Source organism: Ranitomeya imitator, chromosome 10 (assembly GCF_032444005.1).
Source record: "Ranitomeya imitator isolate aRanImi1 chromosome 10, aRanImi1.pri, whole genome shotgun sequence".
NCBI classification, from domain to species: Eukaryota; Metazoa; Chordata; class Amphibia; order Anura; family Dendrobatidae; genus Ranitomeya; species Ranitomeya imitator.
This window is the reverse complement of record NC_091291.1, coordinates 91,570,285-91,585,458: the sequence shown is the minus strand read 5'-3', so window position 1 is coordinate 91,585,458 and position 15,174 is coordinate 91,570,285. Positions and strand designations below refer to the sequence as shown.

General features: G+C 44.3%; 2 protein-coding genes across 2 annotated transcripts in view; both read right to left on the bottom strand.

Moving 5' to 3' along the window:
- Positions 1-634: 634 nt before the first annotated feature.
- On the bottom strand, positions 635-1,552 carry LOC138652221 (olfactory receptor 5A2-like). The gene has a single exon (XM_069742991.1). It carries the CDS (start codon positions 1,550-1,552, stop codon positions 635-637), a length of 918 nt encoding a protein of 305 aa, XP_069599092.1.
- Positions 1,553-4,720: 3,168 nt separating this feature from the next.
- The window catches only part of LOC138652220 (olfactory receptor 8H1-like), a 39,402-nt gene continuing 28,948 nt past the window's right edge, over positions 4,721-15,174 (bottom strand). Inside the window, exon 3 of the mRNA XM_069742990.1 lies at positions 4,721-5,653. Within this exon, the coding sequence (XP_069599091.1) occupies positions 4,721-5,653 (933 nt within the window). The remainder of the gene's footprint in view (positions 5,654-15,174) is intronic.

Genomic DNA, 15,174 nt, shown 5'->3' with positions numbered 1-15,174 from the left:
AGTATCTGTGTCCTCTTCCTGGATTATTGCCAGACCCAGATGCATGGTTCATCACAAGCCTATATCAGGGGGTAGAATAGATGTACACCAAAACACTCATCGGGGTCCAGCACTGTAGTGAGATTGATCTAGGGTCTTCGCCCTGCGGTAGGGTGAGTCTGCCACCATAAACACTCCTCTGTGTCCTATAAGTCATGTTAGCGTTGCGTCAAAAAGAGTAAAGCAGCTTGTGCCAGTGAGGGTGACAGCCTAAGAGAGGCATGCTTTTAACCTCTTCTAATCATGTGGCCATCTGCTGATGTTATGTCTGCTCTAACATTACCTTCTGTTATATTGATATAATACAAATGTTCATACCATGTCATATCGCCTGGTGGAGATGGGGAAAAAGGCCATTTTTGGCAGTAAAAGAAGACACCGGCACTATAAATGGCACATGGCAGCTGGGGGATTCCCCTATAGGAATTGCCTAGATGTTGACCACTTCCTATGGCTGAATAAAATGTTTGATAACGTAAACAGAAAACGATGACTCAAGGAGGTCTCTTTACTCGTGGTTGGGGGAGTGTTAGGATCACATGCAACATATGAACTTCTTATGTCTTAAGTCTTATGTCTTTCTTCCTTTCCATTTTTAAATGCTAGTAATTGCTTTTTTTAATGCTCTCTTCACTTCTTTATTTCTCAAACAATATATAACTGGGTTCAGCAATGGAGGCAGCACGCTGTTGACAATAGATGACACTCGGACGGCTGTGAAAGATTCTCCAGACTTTGGGCCATTGTAGCTGAAAATACCTGTTATGTAAAAAACTGTGATGACCATGAGGTGGGAGAAACATGTGGAGAAGACCTTCTGTCTTCCCTCTGATGAGTGGATTTTCAATATGGTGGAAATTATGTGGACATAGGAGTTCACTACAACTAAAAATGTGGTTACTCCAAGCACCACTGTGTCTACTCGTATGAATATCTGACTAGTGTATATGTCACTACAAGCAGCTTCCAACATTGGAAGAACATCACAGAGAAAATTGTTGATATGACGAGGTCCACAAAATGTTAGGTTCAAAGTCATAAAGGTGTTAAGCATGGAGTTTATCAAACCAAGAAGGCCACATCCTGCCACAATGTAAGAACAGGACCTTTTGTTCATAATTAGGATATAGTGGAGGGGGTTACATATGGCTATATATCGGTCATAAGCCATTGCGGCCAGAAGAAGACATTCAGTTCCTCCAACACAGATAAAGAAATAAAGCTGGATAAAGCATCCACTAAAGGATATTCTCCTATTTCCGGTTACAGCATTTATGAGCATAGCTGGGAGGGTGACTGTAGAGTAACACACATCTAGGATGGACAAGCAACATAAGAAAAAATACATTGGAGTTTGGAGTTGGCTGTCTACCTGGATAACACTAAACACAGACAAGTTAACTATAAGAACCATGATGTAAGCCATTGAAATTAAAAATGAACAGGTCATTGGTCCCTTGGAGAACCCCAGTAGAATAAAGTCATCCATAGATGTATTGTTTTCAGATGCCATTAAAAAGTCTATGGAAACAAGATCACAGTGTTAATCTGATAGAGCAGTGTTTCTCAACTCCAGTCCTCAAGACCCCACAGCAGGTCATGTTTTCAGGATTTCCTTAGCATTGCATAGGCGATGGAATTAATGCTTGAGCAGGTGATGAAATTATCACGGGGCAATACTAAGGAAATCCTGAAAACGTGACCTGTTGTGGGGTCTTGAGGACTGGAGTTGAGAAAAACTGTGATAGACCATTAAGGTGAACATTCTACATCTTAGTGATTGTTTCTAGATATCACAATATTACGGTGCAGGGATGTCAACTATAATAACTTATGTCCCTGGCAAGGAAGAGGGACTCACTAGTAAGTGAATGCACCATGCTTTAAAAACACTACTTCCCAGCAAAAATCTTTAAAAATGAAGAAAAATCAGGAAGCACTCAGTCGTGAGGGCATCATGCTTAAAAATACATTAGTTCCCACCAACAGTCTTTATAAATGAACAACGATGAAATATTTTAAAGATAAATCCCACCCAAAGTCACGCCTCTAAATCTCATATTTATATGTAGAGACTGAATGAGAAACAGGAGCAGTAAGTCCCAGGCTTTGCCAAGAAGTCACTGCTTGGATGTGCACTAAAAGAGTCTTTATTAGAAGAACACTTTTCAGAATCTGGTTGACTCCTTCTTCACATACATTATAACAGAAGACACCCCTTTCACCCTTAAATAAGGAAGTGGAGGTGACATATACAATGCGCTTAAAGAGAAAGATGGGTATAAATGGCACCGAATGCTGTACTTTACATAGAGATATATAGGTATACTAGATCCTTTGAAGATCAGGATGTTCCGAGGCTAGCTACTGACATGGGCGGTGCACAACTTATGAAATTGAAAATCCATGAAGTAAATGAGAGAAGAAAAAGAAGAAGCTTTTTTTTCTCTCATTTACTTCATGACATATACAATGTACCTCAACACAATGACGGCATAAATAAAAAAAATAATAATAAAAAATGGGTATTGGATAAAAGAACGTGGATTAATTAAGATAAGAATAGTTGAATACCTGACTCTGTTATTCTAACCTGTATTTTAAATCATTTCATTTAACCCCTCTGGAACCAGTGTCAGCAATTGAAAAATCCAATATTATTCTCGATAAATTGATCTCTGGAACCGATTTAAAATATAATCTGATACCTGTTCTAATATTGTAAGTTATAGATTTGTAACATCTTTTTTACGGTCTAATAAAAATGTTTGGATAAACTGTGAGTCAGAATTCCTTTTTTAATTTTGTACGGTATTTATGCATATTAATTTGTCACCTTATGGATTGCATGGTTCTTCCCACATATTGTAAATTACGGTCGAATTCACATTTAAAGCAACTAAAAAAAAAACAGCAAATGTTATAATATAAAAAATAAACACTACTCACCTCTTCTGGCTTTGTCGGGCATATATATTTTGAGAAAATAACATAAATTGGTGCAGATAAATGGCCATTGGAGAGAGCACACCATAGACAATGCACAAGTTGCTGGTCTCTATAATGTATTAGTAAGAGTGTGATACAGATACCCAATAATGACTACATAGCTTTCCAAAATACATCCCTGGTACTCGAAGATCAGCATAATTTCTGTGTAATTAGCAATCATTCCTTTAATTGCCTGCTTCTGCTCTTTTCTTTACCACCTCCTGGCATTTTACAATATACTGTATAATAATATGCCCCATTAATCTCCGATGTGCAAGACTGACTAGTTATCTTAGGCAGCACTTTCACTTTAAAGTGCTAGGGTCCTGAGCACAAACACCACCAAGGACAACATCTGCAAGAAGTTCATGCTTGTGTGGGTTTTCTCCCGCAATACAAAGACATACTAATAGGGAATTTAGATTGGGAATACCAATGGGAACAATGATGATGTCTGTAAAGCGCTGTTGAATATGCTAATAAATTCTACCCTCACATAGTGTCTGTCGTAAGGTTCATTGCCTTATAACTTTGCCACCCAACATTCTTCAATCAGCAGCTTCTTGCTACAGGAGACATTCGTCATATAGTAAAAACCTGTATGATAAATTATATTGCAGTAATGACACAGCACCTACAGTATTTAGCAACTCAGGTACAGAGTGTTGGTGGTAGAAAATAATGAGAACAATAGTGCTCTAGTTGCCCAAGCCTTTATCTCGGCCCTGTATAAAGATGGTTATCTGTCCTACTTCCAATTATTAGACTGGTGAGGATGGAAATGACCCAAGTAGAGCTGTAGCTGGATATTTAAGGATCATTACTCGGTTTCAATGACACAATTCTGTAATTTATATGAAATGTGATCAGATCAAGTGCAATTTATAATTTCTAATATGAGAAATAGGTTATGGTATAATATCTGAATCCTTAGGAAGCATCTCGATGAGGCTCTAATGGGAATTGTGTTTCATAAGACTCAAAGCACTTAGTGAGCCGTATATTAATATCAAGGAGCAGTCTGGGGACATAAGATTAAGGAGATCTGCGGGGACATTCAAGACTTATACTTAAATTAAGTGTGTTTGTTTTGTCTGACAACATTTCAGAAATTTATATTTTAAATAATATTTAATTTGATAAATCCATCTGACAAAATGTGAAAAAGATTTGAAGTGTTATCATTGACAGAAAGTACAGATCAGATGTTCTTGTGTCCCTGAACCACTTTCACGGCTTTCTATACAGGACAAACACATCAGCTTGTCAGCCAGTCACTGCTAAAGGACAGGGAAGTCAAGGAAAGTAACAGACTACAGCTTCCCAAAAGACCTCTATTATCCTGTCCTATCTTGACCTCCAGCAGTAAAATAGAGCTATCATGAAATCAAGTGTGAAAGATAATGAGATGACCTGCTTAATCTGTCCGAGTCTGCACAGCAAAGCTGACAAGTGAGCTGCAACTCCACCCAACAGCCTATTGTGTGCTCTAGTGGCCATCGCGAAAACAGCCTTATTTAAATATTTCTTTTATTAGTATAGCAACAAAAATAAATACAATTCATTATATTAGAAAAAATAGTAACAAATAGTAAAAAAAAATACTAGCCAGGTGGTAGCTTAGGAGAAATGTGTTTCGCACCAGGCTGTCCAATAATAGCTGTGTCCCATTTATTGTTTCAAAAAAACTTTATTTTTGTAATATTTTTGTTATTTTTTGTTTCATTGCTCTCTTCACGTCATTGTTTCTCAAGCAATATATGATGGGATTCACCAATGGAGGAAGGACACTATATACAATAGATGAGGCTTGAACAACATAAAATGAATCTGCAGACTTAGGACCATTGTAGCTAAAAACACCCGTTATGTAGAAAACTGTGACAACAATGAGGTGGGAAGAACATGTAGAAAAGACCTTCTGCCTCCCCTCGGAAGAGTGAATTTTCAGTATGGTGGAAATTATGTGGATGTAGGAGTTCATCACAACTAGAAATGTTGAGGCACCTAGCAAGGCAGTGTCTATATGCAGTAACATTTGAATGGTCTTGGTATCACTACAGGCAGCTTCCAACATTGGAAGGACATCACAGAAGAAATTGTTAATGTGGCGTTTATCACAAAACCTTAGTTTCAAAGTCATCAAGGTGTGAGACATGGCGTTCAAGCACCCAATGAGGCAACACCCAGCCACAACATAAAAGCAGAACAGCCGATTCATAATAATGGAGTAACGTAAAGGGTTGCAAATGGCCACATATCGGTCATAGGCCATGACAGTGAGAAGAAGACTCTCCGTCCCTCCAGCATAAACAAAGAAATAGAGCTGTAAAAAACATTCATGAAATGATATTCCTCTGTTCCCTGTCATAGCATTCACCAGCATAGCGGGGAGAGTTACCGTAGAGTAACAAACATCTAAGATGGATAGACATCTCAAGAAAAAGTACATGGGAGTTTGGAGTTGGCTGGATACTTGGATAATACTAAACACAGAGAGATTCCCTAGAAGAACCAAGATGTAGGTCAGGCCAAGTAAAAGTGAACAGGAAGCTTTGCCCATGGAAAATCCTAGCAGGATGAAGTCATCCATGTAAGTCTTGTTTACAGACGTAATAGAAACCTAAGGAAACAACATAAAAAATCATAATACTAGAGTCAGAACTTAAAACTCATAGCGCCTAATATAATGACCCCACTGTGTAATTTGGCATTGTCTTCCAATTCATGGCTAAGTTGCTTCCACTTTTTTAATAATACAACTCAAAGTGAAATATTAAAAAGGGAAGAAATTTGAGGAACTGATTTGATATTAACCCCTTTATCCCCGAAGGTGTTTTGCACATTAATGACGGGACAATCTTTACAATTCTGACCACTGTCCCTTTATGAGGTAATAACTCTGGAACGCTTCAACGGATCCTGGTGACATATTGCACTTCATGACAGTGGTAAAATTTCTTCGGTATGACTTACGTTTATTTGTAAAAAAAAAAATGGAAATTTGTTGAAAATTTTGAAAATGTTGCAGTTTTCCAACTTTGAATTTTAATGCCCTTAAATCACAAAGATATGTCACACAAAATAGTTAATAAGTAACATTTCCCACATGTCGTCTTTACATCAGCACAATTTTGGAGCCAATTTTTTTTTGCTAGGAAGTTAGGGTTAAAAGTTGACCAGCGAAAATTTACAAAACCATTTTTTTAGGGACCGCATCACATTTGAAGTAACTTTGAAAGGTCTACATGATAGAAGATACCCAAAAGTGACACCATTCTAAAAACTGCACCCCACAAGGTGCTCAAAACCACATTCAAGAAGTTTATTAATCCTTCAGGTGCTTCACAGGAATTTTTGGAATGTAGAAAAAAAATGAACATCTAACTCTTTTTCACAAAAACTTTACTTCAGATCCACATTTCATTATTTTCAATAGGGTAACAGGAAAAAATGGACCCCAAAATTTGTTGTGTAATTTCCACTGAGCATGCCTATACCTGTTAGGACTGGCGGAACGCACCAAGACAGGTGACAAAGATGCGTTCGCAGTCCGGGGTCCACCGTGCAGGTGAGAACCTGCTGCTAGCAATTTGCAGACTAAATAGCGGTACACTAAAGTAAACACGCGTGGGTTAAACCTCACCCAGCGTGAGGAAAGCGATCCTGTTAATTCACAGGACCGCAATACCGCACTAGAGTGCGAGCAAGTGGCCAGCGGACTTAACCCCAGAAGGGATTGAAGCCCGATTAGGCCCTTGCTGGCACAACACCGCAACTGGGTGTGTAGAGAACCTACAGAAATATAAGCGCACAAGTGCGCGAGCGATGCCGCACTAACGGACGCCACTAACCACCCAGACTTGGGTATGGAAAGCGCAAGGCAGGCGCACGGCGCCGTACTGGCAGGCACAGCTACAGGACGCTGTGATGTGTGTTTAGTGTAGTAGGCCAAGTCGGGCGCTAGATAGCAGCCGTACACCTTCCGCGAACAGACATTCAATAGGGAAGGGGTAACCAAGAACGACTTGCACTCACACATACACACATATCAATTGTAAGACAATACTAGCGCATGGCCGTGCGGTCATGCGCAGTTTATATAGCTGCAGCACAGGAAATGGCTATAGAACTTTTGCCCTTCTAGGACCTGCCAAGAGGACCAATGGAATGTGCCGCAGAGCCTGAGCACATGACCCTCGATCTCCAACGGGAGATCTTGCCCTGGGCATGCTCAGTGTGTGCAGATAAGGACTTAGTCCCAGAGAAGTCCGCTCGCTGCTGACCAGAATAGGCTTCAAAGGCAGAAGCTGGAGAAGCAGCAATAACTCTTCTCACAGAGTCAGACTGAGCGAGACGCTGGGATCGACGTCCCTGCTGAGCAGACTCCACTGCGGCTGGAGGGGAATGGGAGACCGCAGCGGAGACGGATCGAGATTCCCCCTGTGCAGCAGAGGAAACTCGACTCCTAACATTGCCCCCCCCTCCTTGGGCCTCGCTACGCTCGAAGGCAGCAATGAGCTGTGGGGCCCGAATGTTTTCAGCAGGCTCCCAAGACCTGTCCTCTGGACCATAACCCTTCCAATCCACCAAATAAAACTTTTTGCCGCGTACCACCTTGCACCCCAAAATAGCGTTCACCTCGTAATCGTCCGTAGACGAACCCGATGTCCCGGCAGATGACTCGGAAAACCGGGACATGTATACGGGTTTCAAGAGGGACACATGAAAGGTGTCGGTGATACCCAAGCGTGGAGGAAGAGCCAGGCGGTAGACCACGGGATTAACCTGCTCGAGGACCTTGAATGGACCCAAGTAGCGAGGAGCAAACTTAGTGGACTCAACTCGCAGCCTGATGTTACGGGCGGAGAGCCACACCAAGTCGCCAGGAGCAAAGGCCGGGGCAGGGCGCCGATGTGCATCGGCAGAGGACCTCATTCTCTCCTTCGAGGCCCGAATGGCATCCTGAGTGCGGTCCCAAATGTCCCGTGCCTCCACTGCCCAGTCTGCCACCCTGGAGTCAGCAGAGGACACGGGCATAGGCACAGGAACCCGCGGATGCTGGCCGTAATTAAGGAGGAAAGGAGTCTGACCGGTGGAATCGGCAACAGCGTTATTAAGGGCGAACTCTGCCCATGGTAATAAAGATGCCCAGTCATCCTGCCTGGCAGAAACAAAATGTCGCAGATATGTGACCAGAGTCTGATTGGCCCTCTCTACCAACCCATTCGTCTCGGGATGATATGCGGAAGAGAGATTTAACTCAATGCTGAGAAGACGACAAAGCTCTCTCCAGAACCGAGACGCAAACTGGGGACCCCGGTCACTGACAATTTTGTCTGGCATGCCGTGTAGGCGGAAGATGTGTCTTATGAACAACGCTGCCAAGGCCCGTGCAGAAGGTAACCGTGGGAGCGGCACCAAGTGCACCATTTTCGAGAAATGATCGGTAATTACCCAAATGACGGTACAGCCGCGAGACTTGGGCAAACCCACTACAAAGTCCATCCCGACCATCTCCCAGGGCCTGTCTGCCACCGGCAAGGGATAGAGTAACCCAGACGGCCGTTGTCGAGGAGACTTATTTTTGGCGCATGAGACACACGCCAGAACGTAATCCCTGACATCTCGCAGCATATGCGGCCACCAGTACGTCCTCGCCAGCAGCTCAGATGTCCTTTTAATCCCAAAGTGTCCACCCACCCTGGAGGAATGAGCCCAAGAGAGAACCTCCGGTCGCAAATTTATGGGCACAAAAGTCTTGCCCGGAGGCACAGACTCAAGCGACACCGGAGCCACGGTTCTCAAGCTCTCAGAAGGAACAATAAGCCGAGGCTCTCCTTCCTCCTCCTCAGATGACACAACAGAGCGAGAAAGAGCATCAGCTCGAATGTTCTTCTCCCCAGCGACATAATGGAGGGTGAAGTGGAATCGGGAGAAGAATAAGGACCATCTGGCCTGGCGAGAATTTAGCCTCTGGGCTGTTTGCAAATATAGCAAATTTTTATGGTCTGTAAATACTTGAAAGGGAAAACGAGCCCCCTCCAAGAGATGTCTCCACTCAGAGAAAGCCAATTTCATCGCTAGCAACTCCCTGTCCCCGATGGAATAATTCCTCTCCGCTGGTGTGAAGGTCTTGGAGAAGAAAAAGCACGGATGCTTCCGACCTTGAGCATCCTTCTGGAAGAGGACTGCTCCAGCACCAACGGAAGAGGCATCCACCTCCATTATAAACGGCTTATCGACATCGGGACGATGTAGGATGGGAGCGCTAGCAAAATGAGACTTAGTAGAAGAAAAGGCCCTGGAGACCTCTTCAGACCACACTTTGGGATTTGCTCCCTTCTTGGTGAGGGCTACCAAGGGAGCTACCAAAGTTGAGAAATGAGGGATGAACTGGCGGTAATAATTAATGAACCCCATAAAGCGCTGCACCGCTTTAAGTGAATGGGGTTCTTGCCAGTCCATCACAGCCTGTAGTTTGGCAGGATCCATAGCCAATCCTTGGGCAGAGATGATATAGCCCAGGAAAGGTAAAGACTCCTGCTCAAACACACACTTCTCCAACTTTGCGTAAAGAGAGTTTGCCCGTAAGAGGTCGAAGACTCTGCCAACATCTCTCCGGTGGGAGTCAATATCTGGAGAGAAGATGAGAATATCATCCAGATAGACTACGACCGAGGTGGAAAGCATATCCCGGAAGATGTCGTTGACAAAGTCTTGGAAAACGGCTGGGGCATTACAGAGCCCGAAGGGCATCACCAGATACTCATAATGCCCATCTCTGGTGTTAAACGCCGTCTTCCATTCGTCCCCCTCACGAATGCGAATCAGGTTATAAGCTCCCCGCAGGTCTAATTTGGTAAATACCTTAGCTCCCCGTAGCCTATCAAAAAGCTCAGAAATCAGGGGCAGCGGGTACTTATTTTTAACGGTGATGGCGTTAAGACCCCTGTAGTCTATGCAAGGACGCAACTCTCCACTCTTCTTCTGTACGAAGAAGAACCCTGCCCCAGCTGGTGACACTGACTTCCTAATAAATCCTCTTGCCAAATTCTCCTGGATGTATTGGGACATAGCCTCCGTTTCCGGGAGAGAGAGGGGATAGACACGTCCCCGAGGAGGTTCTGCTCCAGGCAAGAGATCTATAGGACAGTCATAGGGACGGTGAGGCGGAAGGGTCTCCGCGGCTTTTTTGGAAAAGACGTCTGCATAAGACCAATAGTGTTTGGGGAGAGTAGAGAGATCTGCGGGTATCTCAGTGGTGGAAACCTGAACGCACTCTTTCACACATCTGCCCTTGCAGGATTCACTCCAACCCAATATCCTCCCAGAGGTCCACTCAATATGTGGGGAGTGGAAACGAAGCCAGGGCATTCCCAGCAGAATCTCATCCATTCCCTCGGGAAGGACAAGAAGGGAAATAGTCTCCTGGTGGGATGGGGACATGGCTAACGTGAAAGGGACAGTCTGATGTGTGATCTGTAATGGAAGTGTCGACCCATTCACCACTCTCACGGTTACTGGTTTGGCTAGCATAGCCAGAGGTATTGCGTGGCGCTGAGCAAAAGCAGAAGACATAAAATTTCCCTCTGCTCCTGAATCCACACAAAGCTCTACTGTAAGAGTGGATGTGCCTAACAGGATTGTCCCGTTAAAGGACAATTTTGAGGAAAATGCCGCGGTGTCCAGTGAACCTCCTCCAATGGACACTAGACGCGATCATTTTCCCGACCGCCGTGGACATTTATTAGCGAAATGTCCCGGTTGCTGGCAATTTTTACATAGCACAGGTACTCGAGCGGTCTGAGACCTAGATCCCGCTCGAGAAACCTCCATGGCCTCATGGGAGTCGGACGCCATAACAGGAGATTCTAGAGGTTTGGCAAAGATGGGAGCCAGCCGAAACCTCTGCCTACACTGGGTCCGCTCCAACCTCCGCTCGTTAAAACGGAGATCGATGCGGGTAGCTATAGTAATAAGCTCCTCCAGTGTGGCGGGAATCTCCCTGGTGGCCAAGGCGTCCTTCACATGATCTGCCAGTCCTTTCCAGAACACCGGAATAAGGACTTTATCCGGCCATTCCAGCTCAGAAGCTAGAGTCCGGAATAGGATGGCAAACTGGCTGACCATGGACGAAGCCTGAGTAATTGCCAACAATTGGAGCGCGGTATCGTGGGTGACACGAGGTCCCAGAAAGACCTGCCTCAGAGCGTCCAGGAAGATAGGAGCACTCTGCACCACACGATCACCACGTTCCCAAAGCGGCGTTGCCCACTCCAACGCCCTGCCCGACAAGAGAGATATAATGAATCCCACTTTCGCCCGTTCCGTAGGAAAACGTGCAGCCAGCAGCTCGAGATGTATGGAACACTGGCTCACGAATCCCCGACATGGCTTACTGTCACCAGCAAACTTGTCTGGAAGCGGGAGACGGGATAAGGTCGGAGCAGGGGTAGCAGCGGACAAACTGGCTGCAGCTGCACTTGCAGCCTGAACAGCGACAGCAGTAACGTCCACAGCTGAGGTTGTGCGCTCGAGAGCCGCCAACCTACCCTCCAGCTGCTGGATGTACTGCTGTAGACGCTGACCGTCTGCCATTTACTAGCCAGACCCTGGCGCTAGTATTATGTTAGGACTGGCGGAACGCACCAAGACAGGTGACAAAGATGCGTTCGCAGTCCGGGGTCCACCGTGCAGGTGAGAACCTGCTGCTAGCAATTTGCAGACTAAATAGCGGTACACTAAAGTAAACACGCGTGGGTTAAACCTCACCCAGCGTGAGGAAAGCGATCCTGTTAATTCACAGGACCGCAATACCGCACTAGAGTGCGAGCAAGTGGCCAGCGGACTTAACCCCAGAAGGGATTGAAGCCCGATTAGGCCCTTGCTGGCACAACACCGCAACTGGGTGTGTAGAGAACCTACAGAAATATAAGCGCACAAGTGCGCGAGCGATGCCGCACTAACGGACGCCACTAACCACCCAGACTTGGGTATGGAAAGCGCAAGGCAGGCGCACGGCGCCGTACTGGCAGGCACAGCTACAGGACGCTGTGATGTGTGTTTAGTGTAGTAGGCCAAGTCGGGCGCTAGATAGCAGCCGTACACCTTCCGCGAACAGACATTCAATAGGGAAGGGGTAACCAAGAACGACTTGCACTCACACATACACACATATCAATTGTAAGACAATACTAGCGCATGGCCGTGCGGTCATGCGCAGTTTATATAGCTGCAGCACAGGAAATGGCTATAGAACTTTTGCCCTTCTAGGACCTGCCAAGAGGACCAATGGAATGTGCCGCAGAGCCTGAGCACATGACCCTCGATCTCCAACGGGAGATCTTGCCCTGGGCATGCTCAGTGTGTGCAGATAAGGACTTAGTCCCAGAGAAGTCCGCTCGCTGCTGACCAGAATAGGCTTCAAAGGCAGAAGCTGGAGAAGCAGCAATAACTCTTCTCACAGAGTCAGACTGAGCGAGACGCTGGGATCGACGTCCCTGCTGAGCAGACTCCACTGCGGCTGGAGGGGAATGGGAGACCGCAGCGGAGACGGATCGAGATTCCCCCTGTGCAGCAGAGGAAACTCGACTCCTAACATACCCCATATGAATAAAAACACTGTTTGGGCGCACGGCAGAACTTGTCAAAGAAGGAGCGCGATTTGACTTTTTGACTGCAAAATTTGCTGGAACAATTGGCAGACGCCATGTCGCATTTGAAGAGAATCTGATGTGCCTAAACAGTGGAAACTCCCCACAAATTACACCATTTTGGAAATTAGACCCCCCTCAGGGAACTGATCTAGATATGTAGTGAGCACATTGAACCCTCACATGCTTCACAAAAGTTTAAAACGTTGAGCTGTTTTAAAAAAAAAATCAAATTTTCCCAACAAATATGTGTTTTTAGTACAAAATATTGCATTGTCATAAGGGTAATAGGAGAAATTGCACCATACAATATGTTGTGCTAATTCTCCTGAGTACGCTGATACCCAATATGAGAGAGAAAACTACTGTTTAGGTGCACGGCAGAGCTCGGAAGGGAAGGAGCATTATTTGACTTTTTGAATGTAAATTTCCTGGAATTATTAGGGGCATCATGTCTCATTTGGAAAACCACTGATGTGCCTAAACAGTGGAAACCCCCACAAATGACTCAATTTTGAAAACTAGACCCTTTAAAAAATTTATTTAGATGCGTGGTTAGCACCTTGAACCCCCTCGTACTTCACAGAAGATTATAACGTTGAGCCATGAAAATAATAAAAACACATTTTCCACACAAAAATGTTATTTTAGCCCCAAAGTTTGTATTTTCATAAGGGTAACAGGAAAAATTGCACCATACATTTTGAAGTGCAATTTCTTCTGAGTATGCCGATGACCAATATGAGGGAGAGAACTACTGTTTGGGTGCACAGCAGGGTTCAGAAGGGAAGGAGCATCATTTGACTTTTTGAATGTAAAATTTACTGGAATCATTAGCGGACGTCATATCCCATTTAGAGACCCCTCAAGGAATGTATTTAGATGTGTGGTGAGCTTCTTGAACCCCCAGGTGCTTCACCAAAGTTTATAACGTTGAGCCCTGATAATAAAATCGCATTTTCCTCACAAAAATGTTGCTTTAGCCCCAAGTTTTTAATCTTTTGAGGGCTAATAGGAATTTTTTCTTTACAATAAACTGATGTCCATTTTTTACTGAGTGCGCCAATACCCTACATGTTATTAGGAAATATTTTTTAGGCACAGTGCAAAGCTCAGAAGGCAAGGAGCGCCAAATTTAACTTTTATGGTTTGCAGGTTCCATGACCCACTTGGAGAGCCCATGAGGTGCCAGAACAGCAGAAATCCCCATACGTGACTCCATTTTACAAACTACATCTCTCAATGAATTCATGTAGGGGTGCAGTGATCATATTGACACCATGGGTGTGTCACAGAATTTTATACCATTGAGCAGTGAAGAAAAAATAACTACATTTTTACCACCCAAATTTTGTTTTAGCCCCAGATTTTACATTTTCACATAAGAAGTGGGTACACAATTCCTACTGAATGTAAAAAACCCCATATGTGTCTGTACAGTACTACTTGCAAACTGCCGTTGTAGTGACTAGTACACTGTAGTGACCAGTACATTGTAGTCACCAGTAGATTATGCCCAGACCGTACTTCTGGAGACATGCAGCCATAAATTAGGCAAGCTCTCATCGCTTTAGAAATGCCAAACATGTGGGCGCTATATGTGCTTTAGTTACCTTGCTGGGCTCAGAATGGAGGGGGCATTTGTATTTGGGAGCAGAGAATTTGTTTAATTTCTTTTGGCAGGAGCCATTTCGCTTTTCCAGAGCCTTTGTACTACCAGTAACGTGGACGCCCCCCTATATTTCCGTTAACAGATGACAGACCTGAGTGAGGTCTTGCTTTTTTTGTGGATTGAGTTGATGCGTTTATTGGGAACATTTTACATAATGTTTGGGATCATATTTATCCGGCTCTCTATGGTGATCACTTACTTGGGGGTTTCCATCTAAATCTCTGAGTGACATGATTCAAATGAAACCCCATAGGTATCCATTCACTATAATGAGGCAGCAGAGTTACTCTCGACTCCGTCTGGCCTCTGTTCAGCAGTGTCCTTCTTTTCAGAAATGAACAAAACTGTGGCTAATGGCACTTTTATGCAATCTTTAAAAGACAGACACCACCGGATCACAGGTCAGACGGCATCCACAGTACCTCCCATCTGCCTAATTATAGGAAATCATCCATTGAGGGTTCTTTCTGAATTACGTATTTCAGAGATTTACACAGAAACCGCTGTGCAGGCGCTCAACGCAGAGCACAGGATAAATGTGCACCGAGCCTTACTGTGGTCTTTGGGAGGCAGAATGAAAGAATCAACAGCAGGTGAAGAATTGTTTTTATTTATTATTTTTTATGCCATTCCTCATGCGGTATAAGTGACTAGGTGACTTTATGCTTCAGGTCGGTGCGATTACAGTGATGCCAGATTTATATCGGGTTCTTATGTCTAGCTGCTGTCACACATTAAAAGATGCTTTTTGTTGCAAAAAATAGTTTTTTCATTTCCATAATTTGAAAGCTAGAATTTTTCCATATTTTGGCTCAC

Excerpts from the sequence above, each read along its gene's own strand:
- LOC138652221 (XM_069742991.1), bottom strand. The coding sequence starts at position 1,552 with ATGGCATCTGAAAACAATACATCTATGGATGACTTTATTCTACTGGGG.